The sequence below is a fragment of the Nerophis lumbriciformis genome, linkage group LG20 (genome assembly GCF_033978685.3).
Source record: "Nerophis lumbriciformis linkage group LG20, RoL_Nlum_v2.1, whole genome shotgun sequence".
Classification (NCBI taxonomy): Eukaryota; Metazoa; Chordata; class Actinopteri; order Syngnathiformes; family Syngnathidae; genus Nerophis; species Nerophis lumbriciformis.
In genome coordinates this window covers 5103067-5130524 of record NC_084567.2, presented here as the reverse complement: position 1 = coordinate 5130524, position 27458 = coordinate 5103067, and the positions used below count along the sequence as shown (strand labels likewise).

At 41.7% G+C, this 27458-nt stretch overlaps 1 protein-coding gene across 1 annotated transcript; it reads left to right on the top strand.

The window, feature by feature from the left end:
* Window positions 1–2542: 2542 nt before the first annotated feature.
* Window positions 2543–13912, top strand: LOC140679627 (uncharacterized). Its single transcript, XM_072915452.1, has 2 exons — window positions 2543–2783; window positions 12927–13912. The coding sequence occupies exons 1-2, from the start codon at window positions 2678–2680 to the stop codon at window positions 13880–13882; spliced, it is 1062 nt and encodes a 353-aa protein (XP_072771553.1). The 5' UTR covers window positions 2543–2677; the 3' UTR covers window positions 13883–13912.
* The last annotated feature ends 13546 nt before the right edge of the window (window positions 13913–27458 follow it).

Sequence of the window (27458 nt, the reverse complement as noted above, 5' to 3'; positions counted from 1 at the left end):
TTGTGCTTCACGGAGTTTATGAACTTACATTCATATTTTGTTGAAGTATTATTCAATAAATATATTTATAAAGGATTTTTGAATTGTTGCTATTTTTAGAATATTTAAAAAAAATCTCACGTACCCCTTGGCATACCTTCAAGTAACCCCAGGGGTTTGCGTACCCCCATTTGAGAACCACTGTACTAGGTCATAAAATCAGTGTCAGTTGAGTCGGTCCATAGGTTGCCTGTAGGGATTTTTAATGTCCAGCAGATGTCAGTATTTAGTGACACAGTATCGACACAGTATCAATACAGTTTTGCAATGTGTCGAAACACTTCATGAGGCCTCATCAACCCATCACTAGTAGATAGGTTATAGCTGCATCGCTCGCGGCTCGTCATATATTTAACGTTAATCCGCGATTTCACCGAGCGTTTCACTGACGGTGAGCAGCCTGACGCTGCTTCATTAACACCGCCGCTGTTTGACTCGGGGGCTGGGCAGACGCACGTAGTAACAGTCACATGTTTTCATACCGACGAGCTAACGTGTCCAGGTTATAACCCTGTTGTCAATAAACACTCGTGGACTGAAGCTAAATTGTCCACTGTCCACTGCAGCATGTGAATGAAATGAAAAGAATAAAATCTGAGCCAACCAGCTGTTAAAATGTTGTCCAGGTTAATGTTTTGGCCATTAAAGGCCCTTCATTTCAAGATTTCAACTGTGATCGGGCTTTAAACAGGTGGCTGACCTGTTCAGATGAGTGTAACTGCTACTGGTCAAATAATGTGAAATAGCATTTAATTTTACATGTATGCAATGCCATTTAAATGTAATTATAGATAATAATAATAATAATAATAATAAATACTGTGTAGTGTTGTAAATAGTCAACGGGAAACATTTTAGTAAGATATAAGCCATGAGCACTACACAGCCAGAAAAAAACCTAGGCAGGACAAGTAAAAATATTGGGGCAAGTAGATTTGAGAAGTCAGGCAAGTAGAAAAAAACCTTAACGTTGAACCCTGCATGTGTTGAGCTGCTGGTTAGACGGCACTGTACATAGAGCGCTTCTGCTCGTTAGTAACAAATTCTAATGTTGGATGTTCACTCCTTCACACAGATGAGTATAGAAAAATATTTTCAACGGCCGAAAAGGGCTCGACTTGGAGAGGAGGTAGGCCTACAGTCCGGACCACAGGTGCGACCAGTTCAGCAGCAGCAGGAGGAGGACGAGGAGGAGGTTGACTGACTGTGGCAGGACACCTCTGCTTCTGTTTCACTTCATGTTGCTGGTAAATAATATGGTTGTAGTAGTAGGCTAAAGTTAAATTATTTAGTATTCACTAATTAAAGGGGCAGAGCTTTAAGAGACATTTTAGCTTTTATATTTTATAAGATATATTTTTTGTAAGAACCACAATTAATAAATATATTTCAGTGAATCACTAATTGTTCAAATCTGTATATAAATATGTACATAAAATGTTGTAATTATATTCCAACTCCACGTTCTTCTTGGTCATCGCCGCTGCCGCCGCCACCCCCCGCCCCCCGACCACACCACCACAAATAGATGCCTGTCCTGTGGGAAACACTGAATCTGTATATATATGTACACATATATATATATATATTTATGTGTGTGTGTGTGTGTGTGTGTGTGTGTGTGTGTGTGTGTGTGTGTGTGTGTGTGTGTGTGTGTGTACATGTATATTTATTTGTGCTGTATATATATGTGTGTATATATGTGTGTGTGTGTGTGTGTGTATTATGTATATATGTACTGTATATATATATATGTATAAATGTGTGTGTGTGTATATGCATATATGTATGTATAGGAATGTGTGTATATATGTACACACACATATATATATGTATATGTGTGTGTGTGTTTGTGTGTGTGTGTGTGTGTATGTATATATGTGTATATATATATATATATATATGAATGTGTATATATATGTACACATATATATGTATGTGTGTGTGTGCGTGTACATGTATATTTATTTGTGCTGTATATATGTGTGTGTGTGTGTGTGTATTATGTATATATATATATATATATATATATATACATATATATGTATAAATGTGTGTGTGTGTGTGTGTGTGTGTGTGTGTGTGTATGTATATACACGTATATATGTTTATTAATGTTATATGTACGTGTGTGTCTGCGTGCGTGCGTGTGTATAGTATCGTAAAATTAATGTGATGTACCCAAAATAACCACTGGATGACGACAAACGCACATTATCTCACCTATTCATAAATGGTAGAGCGGTTCACAATTCTCAAAAACAATCTGTATAACAAAAGTTACTAAATCGTGTCACTTTGACTTTCAAACGACTTATTTACTCGCAGCCATTGCTTTCTGAAGCGTAAGAAGGATAAAGACAAGTGAGGAAGGTTCAGGCGGGAAGATGAGTTTCCATCATAGATCACTTCTCACCGGAAGAAACTGAAGAGTCGGGACCGGAAGTGGTTGACTTTGGCGCATGCGCAAACGGATCGAGCAGCTCAGACAGCGGCGACCAAGATGGCGGACTGAACGGCTGTGGCTTTGCGGAAACGTTTCAAATGTACTATCTAACAGCAAAATAGACTCTCTATTTTGTGTCTTTATAAAACCCATGAGTGTTATCTCAAGTGAAGATTGAAGACGTGATAGAAGATGGACGACTACTGCTATGCTAAGATGGCGACGTCCGCTAAAAGAGAACATGAAAGAGAATCAACTTCCAGCAAATCACCAACGGAGATAAAGACGAAAGATGAAGGTGAGTGACTTGAAGTTTTGTCACATGAAAGCCATTTGAATTTCAAGCCCTTAACGTGTAAATGAGCCGACCTTGTTGAAGAATGTAAAGAAAGAGCCGCCATGATTGTTAGCTTGAAGAAGGCAGTGGAGTTCACATCAGAGGAGATGAAAGAATGCAAAAGTCAAATGAAGAAAGTGGAAGAGCAAAACAAGCGCTTGTGTAAAGAAAAGAATGATGTGAAAGAAGAGATGTTGGGGAAGAGTAAGAGATGTGCAGTGTGTGAAGAGAAGAACATCCTGAGTGCTTTGTTGGAGAAGTTCTCCGCAAGTGTCAGAGCTCATCAAGTCGAAGAGAGTTACTGTAATTCATTAGAATTCATGTATTATCTGTTTTTACAAAGCAAAATATATTTTTGGATCATTGTATATTAGAGTCTCGATAACTTTACAATAATACCTCACATCCATCCATCCATCTTCTTCCGCTTATCCGAGGTCGGGTTGTGGGGGCAACAGCCTAAGCAGAGAAGCCCAGACTTCCCTCTCCCTAGCCACTTCGTCCAGCTCCTCCCGGGGGATCCCGAGGCGTTCCCAGGGCCAGCCGGGAGACATAGTCTTCCCAACGTGTCCTGGGTCTTCCCCGTGGCCTCCTACCGGTCAGACATGCCCCAAACACCTCCCTAGGGAGGCGTTCGGGTGGCATCCTGACCAGATGCCCGAACCACCTCATCTGGTTCCTCTCCATGTGGCTTTACTTTGAGCTCCTCCCGAACTTCTCACCCTATCTCTAAGGGAGAGACCCACCACCCGGCGGAGGAAACTCATTTGGGCCGCTTGTACCCGTGATCTTGTCCTTTCGGTCATAACCCAAAGCTCATGACCATAGGTGAGGATGGGAACCTAGATCGACCGGTAAATTGAGAGCTTTGCCTTCCGGCTCAGCTCCTTCTTCACCACAACGGATCGATACAGCATCCGCATTACTGAAGACGCCGCACCGATCCGCCTGTCGATCTCACGATCCACTCTTCCCTCACTCGTGAACAAGACTCCGAGGTACTTGAACTCCTCCCCTTGGGGAAGAGTCTCCTCCCCAACTTGGAGATGGCACTCCACCCTTTCCCGGGCAAGAACCATGGACTCGGACTTGGAGGTGCTGATTCTCATCCTAGCACCTCACATTTTGTTTCCAAATAGTTTGTTGAAAACCGAATCATACGAGAAAAAAAATGGTCATGTTAGTTTTTGGAAAATCGAAGCATACAAAAAAGGAAACGATTTCTATGTAAGAAAAATCAACGAACTATTCACTCTTGTTAGGTTTCTCTTTGTCATCCCATTGGTGAGTGCGTCTGCCTCACGATACGAAGGTCCTGAGTTCAATCCCGGGCTCGGGATCTTTCTGTGTGGAGTTTGCATGTTCTCCCTGTGACTGTGTTGTCATGTCTGTGTGATCATGTTTTTGTTTTGGTCATGTTCGGTTTTGTTTTTGGACTTTTTGTGCACTTTTGTTTTGTCCCCATAGCAACCATTAGTTTTCACCTGTCACGTCACGCACCTGTTTCACATTTTGAGTCACGCACCTGTTTTCGTTAATCATGTCTATAGTATTTAAGTTCATTGTTTTCAGTTTGTCGTTCTGACGACATCCCCACAATTATGCTCGGCACATTTCTGACACTTGATTTCATGTCCATCGTTCATGCTGCTCCTTTTAGTCCATGCCAAGTAAGTTTTGTTTATTAATGCTATAGTCTTTTGGTTTCATAGTTTGTTCTACGCCACTGTGCGCGCTTTTCGTTTGTACTTTTTTTTAATATATTAAATAAAACATGTACTCACATTCCCGTCTCGCCCGAGCCAACTTTCCGTTGCATTCCGGAAAAGCAAACACCCAGGTCCAAGTCATGACATGCGTGGGTTCCCTCCGGGTACTCCGGCTTCCTCCCACCTCCAAAGACATGCACCTGGGGATAGGCCCCTCCCACTTCCAAAGACATGCACCTGGGGATAGGCTCCTCCCACCTCCAAAGACATGCACCTGGGGATTATGTTGGATCCACTATAGACTGGACTTTCACAATATTATGTCAGACCCACTCGACATCCATTGCATTCGGTCTCCCCTAGAGGGGTGGGGGTTACCCACATATGCGGTCCTCTCCAAGGTTTCTCATAGTCATTCACATCGACGTCCCACTGGGGTGAGTTTTTCCTTGCCCTTATGTGGGCTTTGTACCGAGGATGTCGTTGTGGCTTGTGCAGCCCTTTGAGACACTTGTGATTTAGGGCTATATGAATAAACATTGATTGATTGCTTGATTGATAGGCCCCTCCCACCTCCAAAGACATGCACCTGGGGATAGGTTGATTGGCAACACTAAATGGTCCCTAGTGTGTGAATGTGAGTGTGAATGTTGTCTGTCTATCTGTGTTGGCCCTGTGATGAGGTGGCGACTTGTCCAGGGTGTACACTGCCTTCCGCCCGAATGCAGCTGAGATAGGCTCCGGCACCCCCCTGCGACCCCGAAAGGGACAAGCGGTAGAAAATGGATGGATGGATCCCATTGGGTTGAGTTTTTTTCTTGCCCTGATGTGGGATCTGAGCCGAGGATGTCGTTGTGGCTTGTGCAGCCCTTTGAGACACTTGTGATTGAGGGCTATAAAAATCAACTTTGATTGATGGTTAGCAGTAGCCATGCGTTTTCTCTGTGTGCATCGACATGCTTGGGTGCTGTAGCACAAGCATGGGAACTTTTTTTCTGTAAAATACATCATTGCAGAATTGTTCATATTAGTATTGTCGGAGGCAGATATTTACATATATCCGAATTTAAGTGTTACTTCTTTTATTTCATAATCATATTACAAAACAGCTAGTGTTTTTCTTCCAATTGTGGTCTTTTGGTTGTCTGCAAAAACTGTGTGCTTAACCTTGAATGAAGAATGTAAGAAAGAGAGATACTCCTTTCTCTTATCTAGCCTTATGTCCAGGTGCGGAGGACAATGGGCATGTGTTTTGGCTGGAGGGACATGAGTGCGAGGGTGGGAGAGAGAGAGACTTAAGAGGGGAGAGGGTTTTTCGGGGGGGGGGGGCAGACCATCTTGGCGGCGCGATTGAATGTTCTATGCTCAACTGGTCTCAATGTATATGCAAAGCTTTGCAAATATATTACAAAATACCTATTCTGTCTCTGGTGGTTTTTCTACTCAGCTTTAAGTGTCGTAAAGAGCTTGGGAGCGACTTGTGACTTGAATTCCCTGGGAGGAACAACTGGTCCAAACGCAACAGTATTCACGTAATCTAGGAATAGCATTTCTTGATTTATATAAATGAATTAACTTCTCCTTACCCATGCTTCAGTTGTGATTGGGGTGTGTGCAGTGCTTGCATAGTTAGTTATCATGCAACTCTTTTAGCGGCTTTTGCTGCTATAAGCTAACCTGCAAAAGAGCAACACGCAAGGCACTGTTAATGACACTGTTAATGACACTGTTAATGACATTGTTAATGACACTGTTAATGACACTGTTAATGACACTGAGTAGCTGTGTTTGAATCGTATCACATTGTAACGATTAGAGCAGAGACGTCAAACTCAAGGCCCGGGGGCCAGATCTGCCCCGCCACATCATTTTATGTGGCCTACAAAGGCCTGGAAATGATATGCCTCAATAAAGTACTTTATATTTTCTTACTAAATGTATTTGTTTTTTTCCATTTTAACAGAAAAAATGCATGCATTTTAAACTTTAATATTATCCAATATAGCAAAAAATATATTATCATACTTTCCAAACATTTTATTTTGTAAAAATACTTAAATTGTACACTGTCAAATTGACAATACATTTTACTATAAAATGTGCAATGTTTTTTTCAGCATATTACTGTAAACTGAAAAAACCCTACGACTGTTTTTAATGGGAAATTCTGTAGACTGAACTGCCAGTGTTATTACTGTAAGATCTGTGGTTGTTATTAGAGAAGTTCAATAATGGCTTTTTTGCCGATATTCCGATATTGTCCAACTCTTAATTACAGATTCCGATATCAACCTATATGTACAGTCGTGGAATTAACACATTATTATGCCTAATTTTGTTGTGATGCCCCGCTGGATGCATTAAACCAGTGGTTCTCAAATGGGGGTACGTGTACCCCTGGGGGTACTTGAAGGTATGCCAAGGGGTACGTGAGATTTTTTTTTTAAATATTCTAAAAATAGCAACAATTCAAAAATCCTTTATAAATATATTTATTGAATAATACTTCAACAAAATATGAATGTAAGTTCATAAACTGAACATCAAATCAAGTAGGCTATTCCATTCATTACAATGCAACAATGCAATATTCAGTGTTGACAGCTAGATTTTTTGTGGACGTTGATGTTAAAGATTTCTTTTTTTGTGAAGAAATGTTTAGAAATGTTCATGAATCCAGATGGATCTCTATTACAATCCCCAAAGAGGGCACTTTAAGTTGATGATTACTTCTATGTGTAGAAATCTTTATTTATAATTGAATCACTTGTTTAATTTTTAACAAGTTTTTAAGTTATTTTTATATCTTTTTTTCCAAATAGTTCAAGAAAGACCGCTACAAATGAGCAATATTTTGCACTGTTATACAATTTAATAAATCAGAAACTGATGACATAGTGCTGTATTTTAATTCTTTATCTCTTTTTTTCAACCAAAAATTATTTGCTCTGATTAGGGGGTACTTGAATTAGAAAAATGTTCACAGGGGGTAGGTACATCACTGAAAAAAGGTTGAGAACCACTGCATTAAACAATGTAACAAGGTTTTCCAAAATAAATCAACTCAAGTTATGGGAAAAAATGCCAACATGGCACTGCCATATTTATTATTGAAGTCACAAAGTGCATTTTTTTTTAAACAAGCCTCAAAACAGCAGCTTGGAATTTGGGACATGCTCTCCCTGAGAGAGCATGAGGAGGTTGAGGTGGGGGGTGGAGTAGCGGGGGGTGGATATTGTAGCATCCCGGGAGAGTTAGTGCTGCAAGGGGTTCTGGGTATTTGTTCTGTTGTGTTCATGTTGTGTTACGGTGCGGATGTTCTCCCGAAATGTGTTTGTCATTCTTGTTTGGTGTGGGTTCACAGTGTGGCGCATATTTGTAACAGTGTTAAAGTTGTTTATATGCATACTTGCCAACCCTCCCGGATTTTCCGGGAGACTCCCGAAATTCAGCGCCTCTCCCGAAAACCTCCCGGGACAAAATTTCTCCCGAAAATCTCCCGAAATTCAGGCGGACCTGATGGACCTGAGTCCGCTAACCCACAATATAAACAGCATACCTGCCCAATTACGTTATAACTGTAGAATGATGGAGGGCAAGTTCTTGGTTTCTTATGTGGGTTTATTGTTAGGCAGTTTCATTAACGTCCTCCCAGCGCGGCAACAACACACAACAACAGCAGTCACGTTTTTGTATACCGTAAAGCAGTTTGTCTGCCGTAAACAACAATGTTGTGACACTCTTAAACAGGACAATACTGCCATCTAGTGCATTTGATGAAAGCACTTTTGTGCGTGCCACACATCAATGCATCATCAGAGAGGGTGTTCAGCATGGTTCGAAAAATAGTGACAGAGAATAGAACAAGGATGGACAATTCAACCCTTAACTCAACAATGAGTAGATGAGTGTTATGTGTGTGTATAAGTGTAAATAAATGAACACTGAAATTCAAGTATGTATTATATATATATATATAATAAAATCTATATATATATATATATATATATATATATATATATATATATATATATATATATATATATATATAATAAAATACGTATATATATATACATACATATATATATATATATATATATATGAAATACTTGACTAGGTGAATTCTAGCTGTAAATATACTCCTCCCCTTTTAGCCACGCCCCCGTCCCACCCCCACCCCCCTCCCGAAATCGGAGGTCTCAAGGTTGGCAAGTATGTTTATACGGCCACCCTCAGTGTGACCCGTATGGCTGTTGACCAAGTATACATGCATTCACTTGTGTATGTGAAAAGCCGTAGATATTATGTGATTGGGCCGGCATGCAAAGGCAGTGCCTTTAAGGTTTATGGCGCTCTGTACTTCGCCCTACGTCCGTGTACCACTGTGTACTGCGGCGTTTTAAAAAGTCTTCATTTTAGTTTTTGAAACCGATACCGATAATTTCCGATATTACATTTTAAAGCATTTATCGGCCGATAACATCGGCAGTCCGATATTATCGGACATCCCTACATTTTACATTTGACCCTATCAGCAGGTGGGTCATTGACTACGTTTCCATTCACGAAATGAGTCTGATTTCTCAAATAATTTGGTTCAAAATAGGTATTCTACAAAGCCCATGGAAACTCTGGATAACTCTACATTCTGCACAACTGGCAAGCTTGTACACAACAATAGCAACTCTCTATCGGGGCATGAACAATCTTTTCCTTCGCACTTAAAGGGGTATATTATCACCAGACCTATGGAAGCGTCAATATATACCTTGATGTTGCAGAAAAAAGACCATATATTTTTTCAACCCATTTCCGAACTCTAAATGGGTGAATTTTGGCGAAATAAACGCCTTTCTAATATTCGCTCTCGGAGCGATGACGTCACAACGTGGCGTCACATCGGGAAGCAATCCGCCATTTTCTCAAACACCGAGTCAAATCAGCTGTTATTTTCCGTTTTTTCGACTGTTTTCCGTACCTTGGAGACATCATGCCTCGTCGGTGTGTTGTCGGAGGGTGTAACAACACCAACAGGGACGGATTCAAGTTGCACCAGTGGCCCAAAGATGCCAAAGTGGCAAGAAATTGGACGTTTGTTCCGCACACTTTACCGACGAAAGCTATGCTACGACAGAGATGGCAAGAATGTGTGGATATCCTGCGACACTCAAAGCAGATGCATTTCCAACGATAAAGTCAAAGAAATCTGCCGCCAGACCCCCATTGAATCTGCCGGAGTGTGTGAGCAATTCAGGGACAAAGGCCCTCACTAGCACGGCAAGCAATGGCGGCAGTTTGTTCCCGCAGACGAGCGAGCTAAACTCCCTGGATGTCTTGGCTCACACCGTCAAGAGAAGAATATCGACCCTAGCTTCCCTGGCCTGCTGACATGAGGGTATGTCTACAGAATATATTAATTGATGAAAATTGGGCTGTCTGCACTCTCAAAGTGCATGTTGTTGCCAAATGTATTTCATATGCTGTAAACCTAGTTCATAGTTGTTAGTTTCCTTTAATGCCAAACAAACACATACCAATCGTTGGTTAGAAGGCGATCGCCGAATTCGTCCTCGCTTTCTCCCGTGTCGCTGGCTGTCGTGTCGTTTTCGTCTGTTTCGCTTGCATACGGTTCAAACCGATATGGCTCAATAGCTTCAGTTTCTTCTTCAATTTTGTTTTCGCTACCTGCCTCCACACTACAACCATCCGTTTCAATACATTCGTAATCTGTTGAATTGCTTAAGCCGCTGAAATCCGAGTCTGAATCCGAGCTAATGTCGCTATAGCTTGCTGTTCTTTCCGCCATGTTTGTTTGTGTTGGCTTCACTATGTGACGTCACAGGAAAATGGACGGGTGTATATAACGATGGTTAAAATCAGGCACTTTGATGCTTTTTTAGGGATATTGCGTGATGGGTAACATTTTTAAAAAAAACTTCGAAAAATATAATAAGCCACTGGGAACTGATTTTTAATGGTTTTAACAATTCTGAAATTGTGATAATGTTCCCCTATAAAAACTCCTATCAATCCACAGAGCTTACTAAATGAACTTCGAGACATTCGAATGTTTTCTTTCCATTCTCTGTCCGAAAACGTTTTTTTCCTCTCAGAGATCTTTCCATATTTTGCTTGTCGTCAAAAACTGTATCATGCAGTGTCGTACTGAATACTGCGAGTCTTTTCTTTCAAGTTAACATTTACTAAACAACACTTTTAAATGGTAAATTATTATTTGTATACATCACAGGGTTTCCCCTACAAGGTGTGAATGAATGATGGGTTATCACTTTTCTGTAAAGCGCTTTGAGTGTCTAGAAAAGCGCTATATAAATCTAATCCATTATTATTATTATTATTAATGGATGCCACGGCAAAATAAAAGCCGCCACACCTTAAAAATTGGGGGGGTTTTTTACATAAAAAAATGTAATATATTTTATGAATGATTATATAATATATAGACAATTATTTACGCATTATTGTCATACAAATGTTCCTCAATGCTTTATTTTAGAAAAACGTGCATCTGAATCGCCTGTCAGCGTACACACCACAGCTGTTCACACACCCGATCAAATCTGGAACAGAGTTGGCACTCGGCAAAAGTAAGGAGAGAAAGTTCAAGACAAATGTATTTCAAGGGAATTCATGCGTTTCTTGTTCAAGCCTGTGAAAACTACCCAGATTTAGACGTCATTACTGACAACAACTTGTAACTTTACGCCGTGTGCGTCTATGAACCTACGTGTGGAGTTTGCATGGTCTCTGCCCACCTGACGTGATTGTCTGTATGTGCACTGCCATTGGCCTGTGTTCAGTCGGGGGTCTTTCCCGCCTCTCGCTCAAAGTCAGCTGGGATGGGCTCCAGCTTTAACCCCGCAATCCCCATGAGGATAAGCGGTATAGAAAATAGATCAGACCTGGGCAAATTAAGTCCATTCCCAAATAATTTTTTGATCTTTAAAGGGGAACATTATCACAATTTCAGAATTGTTAAAACCATTAAAAATCAGTTCCCAGTGGCTTATTATATTTTTCGAAGTTTTTTTCAAAATGTTACCCATCACGCAATATCCCTAAAAAAGCTTCAAAGTGCCTGATTTTAACCACCCGTCCATTTTCCTGTGACGTCACATAGTGAAGCCAACACAAACAAACATGGCGGAAAGAACAGCAAGCTATAGCGACATTAGCTCGGATTCAGACTCGGATTTCAGCGACTTAAGCGATTCAACAGATTACGCATGTATTGAAACGGATGGTTGTAGTGTGGAGGCAGGTAGCGAAAACAAAATTGAAGAAGAAACTGAAGCTATTGAGCCATATCGGTTTGAACCGTATGCAAGCGAAAACGACGAAAACGACACGACAGCCAGCGACACGGGAGAAAGCGAGGACGAATTCGGCGATCGCCTTCTAACCAACGATTGGTATGTGTTTGCTTGGCATTAAAGGAAACTAACAACTATGAACTAGGTATACAGCATATGAAATACATTTGGCAACAACATGCACTTTGAGAGTGCAGACAGCCCAATTTTCATCAATTAATATATTCTGTAGACATACCCTCATCCGCGCTCTTTTCCTGAAAGCTGATCTGTCCAGTTTTGGAGTTGATGTCAGCAGGCCAGGGAAGCTAGGGTTGATAGGGGGTTTAGCTCGCTCGTCTGCGGGAACAAACTGCCGCCATTGCTTGCCGTGCTACCGAGGTCCTTTGTCCCTGAATTGCTCACACACTCCGGCAGATTCAATGGGGGTCTGGGGGCAGATTTCTTTGACTTTATCGTTGGAAATGCATCTGCTTTGAGTGTCGCAGGATATCCACACATTCTTGCCATCTCTGTCGTAGCATAGCTTTTGTCGGTAAAGTGTGCGGAACAAACGTCCAATTTCTTGCCACTTTCGCATCTTTGGGCCACTGGTGCAACTTGAATCCGTCCCTGTTCGTGTTGTTACACCCTCCGACAACACACCGACGAGGCATGATGTCTCCAAGGTACGGAAAACAGTCGAAAAAAACGGAAAATAACAGAGCTGATTTGACTCGGTGTTTGAGAAAATGGCGGATTGCTTCCCGATGTGACGTCACGTTGTGACGTCACATCGCTCCCAGAGCGAATATTAGAAAGGCGTTTAATTCGCCAAAATTCACCCATTTAGAGTTCGGAAATCGGTTAAAAAAATATATGGTCTTTTTTCTGCAACATCAAGGTATATATTCACGCTTACATAGGTCTGGTGATAATGTTCCCCTTTAATGTATGCTAACAGCTGATCAACCTGAAATTTCACGATCATCGACTCACAATCATATAATCGACCGGGCCTATGAACAGCCAAAAGATTATGCATCGTAACGTAACGCATTGAACACATTTATGTTCCTCAGATGTCCGGCGTCATCCTGAAGGACTTCCGCTTCAGCTGCAGGGGGGAAGCTGTACTTTGAAGCCGGAAGCTTCACAGTCCCGCCTCTTTAAAGAGGAAGAAGAGGAACTTTGCATCACTCAGGAGGGAGAGTGTTTTCTATTGCAGGAGGAAGTTGATCCCACCGAGTTGCCACTAACAATTGTCTATGTGAAGACTGAAGATGATGAAGACAAAGTAAACAACCTGATAGCTCCACTATCAGATAGCGAGGCTGAAGACAAGGATGAAGGAACTTTGTGCGATACAGACTGTGAAGATGATATCAGGACTCACACTGACAACAAACACTCCCAATGCACTAAAAAGAAGACATGCCAAAATACTTCAAGCTGCATAGTTTGTGGTATGATATGTACCACAAAGAGCCGTTTGACTGAACACATGAGAAAACACACAGGAGAAAAACCATTCAAATGTTCAGTTTGCTGCAAAAGCTTTTCTTATAATGGCAGTTTGGCTCACCACATGAGAACACACGCGGAAGAAAAAATATTTAATTGTTCAGTTTGTGGTACAAACTTTTCTCACAAGATCAGTTTGACTCAACACATGAGAACACACACTGGAGAAAGACCATTTAATTGCTCAATTTGCTGTAAAACCTTTTCTGTTAGGAGCAATTTGACTCAACACATGAGAACGCACACAGGAGAAAAATTATTTAACTGTGCAGTTTGTGGTAAACGCTTTTCTCAAAAGAGCAGTGTGGCTGTACACATGAAAACGCACTCTGGAGAAAGACCATTTATTTGCTCAGCTTGCGGTAAACGCTTTTCTAATCGACAGTGTTTAAGTCGACACGAAATTAGACACACAGGAGAAAAACCCTTCAGCTGTTCAGTTTGCGGCAACAGCTTTACTGAAAGGAGAAATTTGTTAAGGCACCTGAGAACACACCGTAGAAAAAACATCTAGTTGTTCCGTTTGTGGTAAAAGGTACACCTAAAGTAATCACATGAGAACACACGCAGTGGACAAAAAAACATTCAGATGCACAATTTACAGCGTAGGCTTTTTCTATTGACAAACTTTGACTCAACACATAATTAAACACCCTGTAGTAAACCCTTTAAGTAATTAAGTTGGTAGGCTAAGACATACCTTAGGAATTGTCACGAGAACACAGACTGGAGAATAAACATTGAGTTTGTTGGAAAATACTCATAAGACAGATAAGTACCGTATTTTCCGCACCATAAGGCGCCCTGGGTTAAAAGCCGCGCCTTCAATGAACGGCATATTTCAAAACTTTGTCCACCTATAAGCCGCCCGGTGTTGTAAGCCGCATCTAACTGCGCTAAAGGAATGTCAAAAAAACAGTCAGATAGGTCAGTCAAACTTTAATAATATATTAAAAACCAGCGTTCTAACAACTCTGTTCACTCCCAAAATGTACGCAAATGTGCAATCACAAACATACGTATATCAACATGGACAGAGCTGCGTGAAAAAAGCCACCTCTTCACGTAAACTTAAACTTACCTTAACCACTCGCTCATCTTTTCTTCATCCATCCCTTCGAGTTAGCTTTTATGATGACGCCGGCTGGAAAGGTCTCTTTTGGCAAGGTCTTCCTTTTGAATATCACCATGGGTGGAAGTTTCTGGCCATTAGCATGGCAAGCTAGAACCACAGTGAAGGATGACTTCTCATTCCCTGTGGTGCGTATATTCACCGTACGTGCTCCCGTTCCACAGTGCGGTTCACAGGAATATCAGTTGCTGTGAAATACGGTAGTAATCCGTGTGCGGATGGAGAGATTGCGTCTTTTCATGAACCGGATCCTTGTCGCTTTGTAGGAGCCATTTTGTGGTCTTTACAGATGTAAACACACAAAGGAAATGAAACGTACAGTGATATCCGCGCGCTTTTTCTTCTTCTACACGGGCGGGTGGTTGCTTACAGTAGAAGAAGAAGCGCTTCCTGTTCTATGGGGGCGGGTGCTTACCTTGGCGGTTGCTTGCGTAGAAGAAGAAGCGCTTCCTGTTCTACCGGGAAAAAAGATGGCGGCTGTTTACCGAAGTTGCGAGACCGAAACTTTATGAAAATGAATCTTAATATTTATCCATATATTAAGCGCACCGGGTTAAAAGCCGCACTGTCAGCTTTTGAGTAAATTTGTGGTTTTTAGGTGCGGCTAATAGTGCGGAAAATACGGTAAGACACAAAATAAGCACAAAGAAAAACAACTCATTTGCTCAGGTTGTGGAAAAACATTTTAGCAGCGACCAGGTTCTGGATCCTCATTTGTTCCAAAGTAGTCATCAAGTCTGCCTTGATTAGTGGCAGCAAACACACAACCCTCTCTCGATGCTATTGTTGAAGTAGCTATGAAATCCCTGCGTCCAAGAGATAAAGTGCTGACAGAAAATACTAAATATTGTCAAAAGTCTGTAATTAAATGTTATGAATTTGTCTGTCACTAATTGCATAGAAAATTTTATTGGCAGACTATATGAGGGATTTATGGGTGGAATAGACTACTCCCCATTATCTGCATTTTTAGCTGCCTCATGCTAGTGGTTTTTGACTATTCAGAACGCACAGAAAATGGAAAGACGCGTGTGCTTCTCCCACATAAGAATTGTGGATGATGTCAAAATGACAAAAAAGTGTACATTTACTTTATCACTTGAATAACCTCCAGCGTCGTCTCACATCACAGCAGTCGAGTTAGAGCTCAAACACAAAGACAAGCAACATGTTCAGCCTTCACAATAAGAGCAGTGTACTGAGAAGATTGCAAGGCAAAGTATTTAGTAAGTTTATAATTGTATTATTTAGAAGAAATAATATATGTATAATAAAACTGATAGTGTTTATTATAATACAGATCGCTTTTGTTTTTTGAAAAATACACGTAAAGGCGACTTGTAAAATAATCACAATGTTAAAGGGGAACATTATCACAATTTCAGAATGGTTACAACCATTAAAAATCAGTTCCCAGTGGCTTATTATATTTTTCGAAGTTTTTTTCAAAATTTTACCCATCACGCAATATCCCTAAAAAAAGCTTCAAAGTGCCTGATTTTAACCATCGTTATATACACCCGTCCATTTTCCTGTGACGTCACATAGTGAAGCCAACACAAACAAACATGGCGGAAAGAACAGCAAGCTATAGCGACATTAGCTCGGATTCAGACTCGGATTTCAGCGGCTTAAGCGATTCAACAGATTACGCATGTATTGAAACGGATGGTTGTAGTGTGGAGGCAGGTAGCGAAAACGAAATTGAAGAAGAAACTGAAGCTATTGAGCCACATCGGTTTGAACCGTATGCAAGCGAAACCGACAAAAACAACACGACAGCCAGCGACACGGGAGAAAGCGAGGACAAATTCGGCGATCGCCTTCTAACCAACGATTGGTATGTTTGTTTGGCATTAAAGGAAACTAACAACTATGAACTAGGTTTACAGCACATGAAATACATTTGGCAACAACATGCACTTTGAGAGTGCAGACAGCCCAATTTTCATCTATTAATATATTCTGTAGACATACCCTCATCCGCGCTCTTTTCCTGAAAGTTGATCTGTCCAGTTTTGGAGTTGATGTCAGCAGGCCAGGGAAGCTAGGGTCGATATTCTTCTCTTGATCATCTTCGGTGGCATAAGGGACGGTGTGAGCCAAGACGTCCAGGGGGTTTAGCTCGCTCGTCTGCGGGAACAAACTGCCGCCATTGCTTGCCGTGCTACCGAGGACCTTTGTCCCTGAATTGCTCACACACTCCGGCAGATTCAATGGGGGTCTGGCGGCAGATTTCTTTGACTTTATCGTTGGAAATGCATCTGCTTTGAGTGTCGCAGGATATCCACACATTCTTGCCATCTCTGTCGTAGCATAGCTTTCGTCTGTAAAGTGTGCGGAACAAACGTCCAATTTCTTGCCACTTTGGCATCTTTGGGCCACTGGTGCAACTTGAATCCGTCCCTGTTCGTGTTGTTACACCCTCCGACAACACACAGACGAGGCATGATGTCTCCAAGGTACGGAAAACAGTCGAAAAAACGGAAAATAACAGAGCTGATTTGACTCGGTGTTTGAGAAAATGGCGGATTGCTTCCCGATGTGACGTCATCGCTCCGAGAGCGAATATTAGAAAGGCGTTTAATTCACCAAAATTCACCCATTTAGAGTTCAGAAATCGGTTAAAAAAATATATGGTCTTTTTTCTGCAACATCAAGGTATATATTGACGCTTACATAGGTCTGGTGATAATGTTCCCCTTTAAGGAGGGGAAAAAAATCACAATTGGAATATTTTCCACAATTGTTCAGCACAAGATCAGAGGAGAGAAAACATTTTAAATGCTCAATGGGTGGCAGAAGTTACTAATGTAAGAAATGACTGCTATGTTGCAAGCCAACACACAACAGAGACTAAACGTTTTTTTGTCCATTTTGTGCTAAAAGATTGTTAAATGATAGAAGTGTAATGTCACATGTGAGAAGTCAGCTAAAAAGTGATGATTGCTGTGTGTATGATACCAGATTCCCTCATGAGTTAGTGATGCTAAGAACAGCAGTAGTACCGACCAGTGCTGGGTTAGTTACTGAAAACCAGTAATTAGTTACAGTTACTAGTTACTTTATTTCAAAAGTAACTCAGTTACTAACTCAGTTACTTACACCAAAAAGTAATGCGTTACTGTGAAAAGTAACTATTTAGTTACTTCTTTTTTCCCCCCTTTTTTTTTAAGGCTCCCATTAATGCCCTTTTAGCCTTCATTTCAGTACTGTTATTGCACTGGAGAATAATACAATGTGTTGATCAACTTGACATGCATTTGCATCACTGAACTCTGCTAAACAATGTGGTCTACATACAACACACAAAGACAAAGATATGTTTCAAAGGGCCAATTTATTTCAGGCCAGAACAAATTGACAAAACTATTTTAAATAGCTGTAACATAATGGCACTTTAACTTTAACTTTAAGTAGATAGGATCTTTGATCCAAGACACAACTTACATTTAACTAAAATGTTATTTTCTTTGTGCTCGACAAAAGAAAAGTATTGAGAATATCTCCATGTTAAAAAACTCGACTTCTGGCTTCTCCATGATGTCTTGTTAGTTGTTATGAGAGTAGCGTATGTGTGTGTGTGTGTGTGTGTGTGTGTGGCCCTTTAAGATATGACAGCATGTGAGGTGAGTGACGTCAGTGAGTGAGTTGGCGAGAGAGGTGAGGGACCGGCGACAGTGAGTGCTTGCAGGTGCTCTAGCTTGGTGGATGGCTGCGTACAATAAAGTCACAAAGTTGCAACAAACCGCTGGTCTCGTCATTCACCCTCAGCTGTAAAGACCCACTGCCGGGTAAAGTGAAGGTTGTTAGCGCCGAAGACGTACATAGGCCCTGGAGGAACGTCTCCCCTGTGCTCCTCAACTGCGGTATGGGAGTCCCCCCCGCCCCCACCCACACAAAGCACGCCTTTTCTTTTCCACCGCTGCAATAAAACACACTCAGATCTTCTGTTTCTAGCCGATACTACATGAAAAATAACGTAAAATAACGCAGTAACGCATCATGTAGTAACGGTAACTGAGTTACTGAATATAAAAAATAACGCGTTAGATTACTAGTTACCGCCGAAACTAACGCCGTTACAGTAACGCGTTACTTTGTAACGCGTTAGTCCCAACACTGGTACCGACAGATACATTCTCATTATTGTTATTGTTCATCATGGACTTTGTTCTTTACCAAATGTTGCGCAACTGTATTAAAGGTCGAGTGTGAGGTCTTTATGTGGGAAAGTGTCAACCATTTGAATGTGAAGATACTCTATTTCTAATTATGAATTTAAGTATAAATAAGTGAACCTATTCCAAAAGTTTCCCTTAACCAAAGAAGATAAAACAAGATCATTTTAGATGTAATAATAGTAAAAGTGGGGCAAGACAGTGTACATAATATACAAATACTGCGATATTAGGTTTGCAAATTTATGTGATATATATATTCAGATTGTACAAATATTGTTTTGCGGTTTACAGATCACATTTTGAACAGCAAGGTGCAATTCATGTGATCAACAATGTATCAGCAACCTAAGCAGTCTATTTGAGATTAGATTCAAATGTATGTTGTATTGTGTAAAAACGATTGTGAAAAATGCATTAAAGTTATTAAAAAGCCAATATTCGTCGTGTCTTTTAGTGGGGTACTACATGCATACTGCCAGTCTGCCCCCTCCCCACTGGCAGGTTTGTCACTGACAGTTTAGTTATGTTTTGAGTTTTTCCTCTGTTTGTCTTTATTTCCTGTCGGCGCTCTTATTTTGGTTATTTCCTACTTGTCTCCCTGAGTGCTGTGTCCCCTCAGCTGTGGCTGATTGGCACCTGGCCACACCTGGTGTCAATCAGCCAGCTGCTATTTAAACCCGCCTTCTCCTCCAGTCAGTGCTGGATTATTGTCATTCCTACTTGTCGATGCCAGTGTAGCTGTAAGCGGTAGCAGTAATCTATTTATTGTAGATGTTTGTAGCTTGCTGTCTTTTTGTTCCTCGTCTTCCAGTTCCTGTTTTCCTGGCATCCTGTTTCCTGTTCCTAGTTCCTGGTTTGTGTTTTTTTCCTTTATTTTATGAACATTAAATCATGTTTTCCCGCACAATGCCTTCCACCTTCTCTGCATCTTGGGGTTCGTCACCTACAAACTCTGACACCCACTTAATGCCGAGGTTTGCTCCGACGACAGACTTCCTCATGACAAAGTCTATGACAATGATGTACAGTAAGGGAGACAAGATGCAACCCTGTCTTACCCCGGTCACAATGTCAAAGTCGTCGGTTGTGCTGTTGGTGGTTTTCACTCGACAGGTGGAGTTGTGGTACAGGGCTCTGAAGATGCTGACGTACTTTGATGGTATACCGTATAGCTGGAGGATCTGCCACAATGATTCCCGGTGGATGCTGTCGAAGGCTTTCTTGAAATCGATGTAATTGACAGACTGGCAGATCTGGACTTTGCGGACGACTTGGCTCTGCTTAGCCATTCCTACGCTGCGCTCCAAAAATTGACCAACAATCTGCATGAGCAAGGGGAAAAAGTCGGCCTACGTATAAGCCAAGAGAAGACCAAGGCCATGACCGTCGCACGAGACCAAAACGTTCCACTGCTCACCGTAGGCGAACAAGGCATAGAGTACGTTGAGAACTTCACGTATCTTGGAAGCAACATCTCAAACACTGGAGACGCAGAAAAGGATGTACAGACCAGAATCGGAAAAGCTGCAGGAGTCTTCCAATGCCTCCGGAACATCTGGTCATCAAAATCTATCAGTACGTCCACAAAGCTGCGCCTCTATATGTCAGTGGTCATCCCTACAGTGACCTATGCCTGTGAGACGCGGACGAAGACATCAAGCATTACTAACAAGCTGGATGTCTTCCACCGACGGTGCCTCAGATACATCTTGAGGATCTCATGGAGAGACCACATCCCCAATGAAGAGGTGATGAGAAGGGCAGGGGTAGCACCATTGTCTGACATAGTCTCTGACATGAGAAGGAGAATGGCTGGACACGTACTCCGACTGCCAAGAGAGAGACCGGCAAGTGTGGCAATGGACTGGGTGCCAGAAGGGGGAAAGAGGAAGAGAGGACGGCCAAAGCAGACGTGGAGACAAACAGCCAAGGAAGACCTGAGAGGGATGGGAGTCAGCTGGCATGCATCCTGTCCGTAAGATAAGAGTTAAACCAAGACAAGGCTAAGTCTGACATACCAATACGTGTTTTGATACGCTCTAATAAAATATTATGATCGACGGTATCGAAAGCGGCGCTAAGATCAAGAAGCAGCAACATAGATGACGCATCAGAATCCATCGTTAGCAATAGATCATTAGTCATTTTTGCGAGGGCTGTCTCCGTAGAGTGATTTGCCCTGTAACCGGATTGAAAAGGTTCACAGAGATTGTTAGACACTAGGTGTTCATTTAGCTGCTGTGCGACAATTTTTTCGAGGATTTTCTAAATAAACGGAAGGTGGGACACCGGTCGGTAGTTTACCATGAGGTCAGGATCGAGGTTAGGTCTTTTGAGCAGAGGATGAATAACCGCTTTTTTGAATGCTAGGGGAACAGTGCCAGAGGAAAGTGATAAGTTTATAATATTTAGCACTGATGGACCCAATAATACAAAAAGCTCCTTGATAGGTTTCCCAGGAAGTGGGTCAAGCAAACATGTTGTTTGTTTTATCCCACTTACACGCCGTAATAATTCCTCTAATGTTATTTCATCAAAAAGAGAGAGACTATTTTGGAAGGCGGTATCCGTCGTATATACAGTCGTATCTGTGTTAATATAACCCAGTTGTAGCTGGGACGCGTTGTCTTTAATCTCCTTTCTAATGAGTTCAATTTTCTTATTAAAGAAATTCACAAAGTCATCTGCCGAGTAGGTGGAGCTATTGGGAGGAGTCCCTTGTTGGGTTAGTGATGCTACTGTACTAAACAAAAATTTAGGGACAAGTCAGCAGTGCAGATACGTTCCCAACTGATGCACAGATGAGTGGTCCACCCCGGGTCCCGATTTGCAGCAGAAGCATTGCACTGGAGTGAAGCTCGCTCAGTGTTTATTTTAGCAGCCTCGCAAAGATCCAAAACCTCAAGTAGTCGACGTTTGAGTCAGCTGTCTGCGAAAAGGCAAGACGCAGCAGCCGAAGTAGCTGCAGCTGAAGCCACTCTGTTGGTCTTGGAAGAAATGGAACTTGACCAAAGTGAACTCGAAATGCTTGAGAAAGAAATGAAACGAAAGGAGAGAGAACTTGAGCGCTTGGAAACGGTGAAGCAAATGAATGCTGCAAAAGCGCGACTGGAAGTGTATGAACAAGAAGACCACTCGGATGAGGAATTGTCAGATTTTCTGCATGGACGGAGCACACCAAGAAAGCTGCCATCTAAGCCAGTAAGTCAGTCTGAAGTGAAAAAGGAATCTTCTGGTTTCAATCCATATGCACAACCATTCATGCCAAAGGACACCACAAGAGGGCAACCTACTAGCAGAAGATGGATTGATTGATTGATTGATTGAGACTTTAATTAGTAGGTTGCACAGTGAAGTACATATTCCGTACAATTGACCACTAAATGGTAACACCCCAATAAGTTTTTCAACTTGTTTAAGTCGGGGTCCACTTAAATTGATTCATGATACAGATATATACTATCATATATACTATCATCATAATACAGTCATCACACAAGATAATCATCAGGGTGTATACATTGAATTATTTACATTATTTACAATCCGGGGTGTGGAGGGGGTTAGGGGGGGTTAGGTTTGGTTGTTATCATCAGTCATCATCAATTGAGAACAGAGAAATGGATATTGAAACAGTGTAGGTCTGACTTGGTAGGATATGTACAGCAAGTAGTAGAGAGAGAGAGAGAGAGAGAGAGAGAGAGAGAGAGAGAGAGAGAGAGATCAGAAGGCATAAGAAAAAGTATCTACATTTGATTATTTACATTTGATTATTAACAATCCGGGGAGGGTGTTAGTTTAGGGTTGAAGTTGACTGGAGGTGTACTTTTATTGTGGTTTTGAAGGAGGATAGAGATGTACTTTTTTGTCACCTGTTGGGAGCGCATTCCATATTGATGTGGCATAGAAAGAGAATGAGTTAAGACCTTTGTTAGATCGGAATCTGCGTTTAACGTGGTTAGTGGAGCTCCCCCTGGTGTTGTGGTTATGGCGGTCATTTACGTTAAGGAAGTAGTTTGACATGTACTTCGGTATCAGGGAGGTGTTGCGGATTTTATAGACTAGGCTCAGTGCAAGTTGTTTTACTCTGTCCTCCACCCTGAGCCAGCCCACTTTGGAGAAGTGGGCTGGAGTGAGGTGGGATCTGGAGTGGAGGTCTAAAAGTAATCTGACTAGCTTGTTCTGGGATGTTTGGAGTTTAGATTTAAGGATTTTGGAGGTGCTAGGGTACCAGGAGGTGCATGCATAATCGAAAAAGGGTTGAACGAGAGTTCCCGCTAGAATCCTCATGGTGCTTTTGTTGACCAGAGAGGAGATTCTATAGAGAAATCTCATTCGTTGGTTGACCTATTTGATTACCTTGGTTGCCATTTTATCACAGGAAAGATTAGCCTCTAGAATGGAACCTAGGTAGGTGACCTCATCTTTCCTGGTGACAACAATGTCACCCACTTTTATAGTGAAGTCACTGACTTTCTTAAGGTTGATGTGGGACCCAAACAGGATGGATTCAGTTTTACCCAAGTGTATGAATAGCTTGTTGTCAGCGAGCCAGGTGCAAGTTCTACAGAGTTCAGCACTGAGGATTTTCTCCACCTGTGACTTGTCCTTGTCTGATACCAGCAGGGCCGAGTCATCCGCAAACAAGAACAATTCACAGTTGCATGCTGATGACATGTTGTTTATGTATATTAGGAACAGTAAAGGCCCCAATATACTGCCTTGGGGGACTCCACAGCTTACTGAGAGGGGGGGGGCACGGTGCCATTCACCTCTACCACCTGTTCCCTCCCCTTCAAGTAAGATTGCATCCAGCTCGATGAGGTTTTGTCAAATCCGATTGCTCTGAGCTTATCCAACAGTATAGCGTGGTCAACGGTGTCAAAGACCTTCTGAAGGTCCAGCATGACCATGCCGCAGTATTTGCCCGTGTCCACCTCATGTTTGATGTGGTCGGTCAGATAGAGAAGGCATGTGTCAGTGGAGTGGTTAGTTCTGAAGCCGGATTGGAATTTGTACATGAGTTGGCACAACAGCACTGGCTAAAGCCTTGGCAGAGTCCATCAACATTAGCCGTCTACCAGTTCCAGAGCCTGCAGTTCTTAATGGCGATCCCATTAAGTACAAGGACTGGAAAATGTATTTTCAATTGCTGATTGAAAGAAAGAACATCCCAGTGGCTGAAAAGATCTACTACTTCCGAAAGTATTTTGGCGGTCCTGCGAGAAAGGCAGTTGAAAGCTACTCTCTGCTCGGAAAAGAAATGGCATACCCTACAGCTTGGAACACTCTGCAAGAAAGATATGGTAGTCCATTTGTAATCGCCAAAGCTTTCAGAGATAAGCTCTCAGCCTGGCCAAGGATTGGAACCAAAGATAATGTGGAGCTAAGAGAGTTCTCAGACTTTCTCAAAGGTTGCGAAGCGGCCATGCTACAGATAGTCGTCAAATTCTAAATGACTTCAATGGCATCATTGGTAATGTGAAGAAGACGTGGCTAAAACAAATGTCTGTGAGCAAAACGAGCGACTTGAATCGTGATTATCATCAATCAGATAGTATGGTCAAGTGTAGGGCTAAGGTCCAGCCATACTTGCCAACCCTCCCGGATTTTCCGGGAGACTCCCGAAATTCAGCGCCTATCCCGAAAACCTCCCGGGACAAATTTTCTCCCGAAAATCTCCCGAAATTCAGGCGGAGCTGGAGGCCACGCCCCCTCCAGCTCCATGCGGACCTGAGTGACGTGTTGACAGCCTGTTCACACGTCCGCTTTCTCACAATATAAACAGCTAATGATCGAGGGCGAGTTCTTGGTTTCTTATGTGGGTTTATTGTTAGGCAGTTTCATTAACGTCCTCCCAGCGCGGTAACAACACACAACAACAGCAGTCAAGTTTCCGTCTACCGTAAAGCAGTTCGTCTGCCGTAAACAGCAATGTTGTGATACTTTTAAACAGGACAATACTGCCATCTACTGTACATGCATATGTGACCCACCCATAATGTGTCACATTTTTGTGTTGATTTTTTTATTTTATTTTGTGGTTTGAATTCGTTTTTGGAGCTGTCATTACACATTTATCAGTATTCACATTGGTCAGTAGGGGGCAGTAGGGCGTTTCTTCCCAATTGAATGCTATCACCTGCAGACCGGAAGTGTCTTGTCATTCTGATGAGAGCGACCAGTCTGTGAACAATTGAAACGTCCTGTGTGCTTTTTCCTCCTGTATAACAGGTTAGTTTTGGTGAATCAATTCACTGAATAATATCCATGTTAACTTTATAAGTTTAAGTACACATTCTGATGGTGGAGCCTAACTCTCAAGGTTGGCAAGTATGGGTCCAGCAGAACCAAGACTGAGACTTGTCCTGCGCCTGTGTTGGCGGGTATCATTTGTCACCTTAATCAGACCTGTTTCAGTGCTGGGGTGGGGCCTAAAGTCTGATTGGAAAGTATCAAACACATTGTGACACAGGAGAAAGTCACTAAGTTGTTGGTATACGACCTTTTCTTGGGCTTCGCCCCAAAAATGGCAATATGATAGTTGTTCAGTACTGTGGCCTCAAGATTACCCTTCTTTAAGAGAGGCCTAATGACAGAAGTTTTAAACGCCAAAGAGAAAGTTGTTGTAAAAAAAACTGCTCAACACATCCCATCCATCCCATCCATTTCTACCGCTTATTCCCTTTTGGGGTCGCGGGGGGCGCTGGAGCCTATCTCAGCTACAATCGGGCGGAAGGCGGTGTACACCCTGGACAAGTCGCCACCTCATCGCAGGGCCAACACAGATAGACAGACAACATTCACACTCACATTCACACACTAGGGCCAATTTTTAGTGTTGCCAATCAACCTATCCCCAGGTGCATGTCTTTGGAGGTGGGAGGAAGCCGGAGTACCCGGAGGGAACCCACGCAGTCACGGGGAGAACATGCAAACTCCACACAGAAAGATCCCGAGCCTGGGATTGAACCCAAGACCAGAGGTGGGTAGAGTAGCCAGAAATTGTACTCAAGTAAGAGTACTGTTACTTTAGAGATTTATTACTCAAGTAAAAGTAAGGAGTAGTCACCCAAATATTTACTTGAGTAAAAGTAAAAAGTATGTTGTGAAAAAACTACTCAAGTACTGAGTAACTGATGAGTAACATACACACTCATGTATATATATATATATATATATATATATATATATATATATATATATATATATATATATATATATATATATATATATATATATATATACATATACATTGATATATACAGTATATCATTTATATGTATTTATTTTGCTGTTTTTGTTTACATGTTAAAGGTGTTTTAATGAATATACATGCATGTTTAACATATAGATTCCTTTCTTTAATGAAGACTAGAATATAAGTTGGTGTATTACCTGATTCTGATGACTTGCATTGATTGTAATCAGACAGTAGTGATGATAATGTCCACGTTTTCAAATGGAGGAGAAGAAAAGTTCCTCCTTTCTGTCTAATACCACATGAAAGTGGTGGGTTTTTGGCATCCTATTTGTCCAGCTTCCATATTCGTTTTTATACACTTTACAAGAAATATATTGTCGTCAAACTCCGTAGCTTGCTAGCTTGTTTGCGCTGGCTTTCGGAGACTCTTGTTTTGAAAGCGCAGGCGCGATGGAGCGGCACTTTTATTGTGAAGACAGGAACGTCCTCATGTGCGGTCAGTCTTGAGGCTTTTGACGGGGTGTACGGTTGAAATAAAAAAAGTATATTTTTTCCTTCACACTTTTGATTGATTGATTGGAACTTTTATTATTAGATTGCACAGTACAGTATACATTCCGTACAATTGACCACTAAATGGTAACACCCCAATAAGTTTTTCCAACTTGTTTAAGTCAGGTCATGTGACCACCTGGCTCTGTTTGATTGGTCCAACGTCACCAGTGACTGCATCTGATTGGTGGAACGAAGTGAAACGTCACCAGTAAGGCAGGCACTTTGAAGGTCTGTCTGACAGACCAAAACAAACAAAGCGTGCATTAACAGATCGATAAAAATTAGTAGCGAGTAGCGAGCTGAATGTAGATAAAAGTAGCGGAGTAAAAGTAGCGTTCCTTCTCTATAAATATACTTAAGTAAAAGTAAAAGTATGTTGCATTAAAACTACTCTTAGAAGTACAATTTATCCCAAAAGTTACTCAAGTAGATGTAACGGAGTAAATGTAGCGCGTTACTACCCACCTCTGCCCAAGACTACTCAGGACCTTCGTATTGTGAGGCAGATGCACTAACCCCTCTTCCACCGTGCTGCCCTGCTCAACACAGACAACACAAAAAAAACACTAGATGGCGACAAACGCCCATTAATACGCTTACCTATTCACACACAGTAGAAACAGTTTACAAGTCACAAACGATCTATATAATGCACACGAGACACTTAAAAGTCATACAGTCTTGTCACTTTAACTTTCAAACAACTTATTTACTTTGCAGCCAGTGTTTTATGAAGCGTATGAAGGCTAAAGACACGACGACAAGTGACGAACGTTCACTTTGCTTCGAGGCACTTGACCCGGACCTGAAGATTACTTTCCCATCATGCATTGCAACGCTCCAAAAACGCTGGTAAAATAGAACACACTAGTACAATACAATTGTCACATTTCTGCTAAGAAAACATGCAGGGCAAAAAAAACAAAAACAAAAACATTACAAAACGAACAGTTGTCAACATCGGAGGAGTTTGAGACGGGAAGTGTTTGTTCTTAGCGCATGCGCAGACGGATCT

Bases quoted from the DNA above. Each gene is read 5' to 3' on its own strand.
- LOC140679627 (XM_072915452.1), top strand. From the start codon at position 2,678: ATGGACGACTACTGCTATGCTAAGATGGCGACGTCCGCTAAAAGAGAA. The intron at 2,784-12,926 runs GTGAGTGACTTG...TATGTTCCTCAG, and splicing joins GATAAAGACGAAAGATGAAG to ATGTCCGGCGTCATCCTGAA.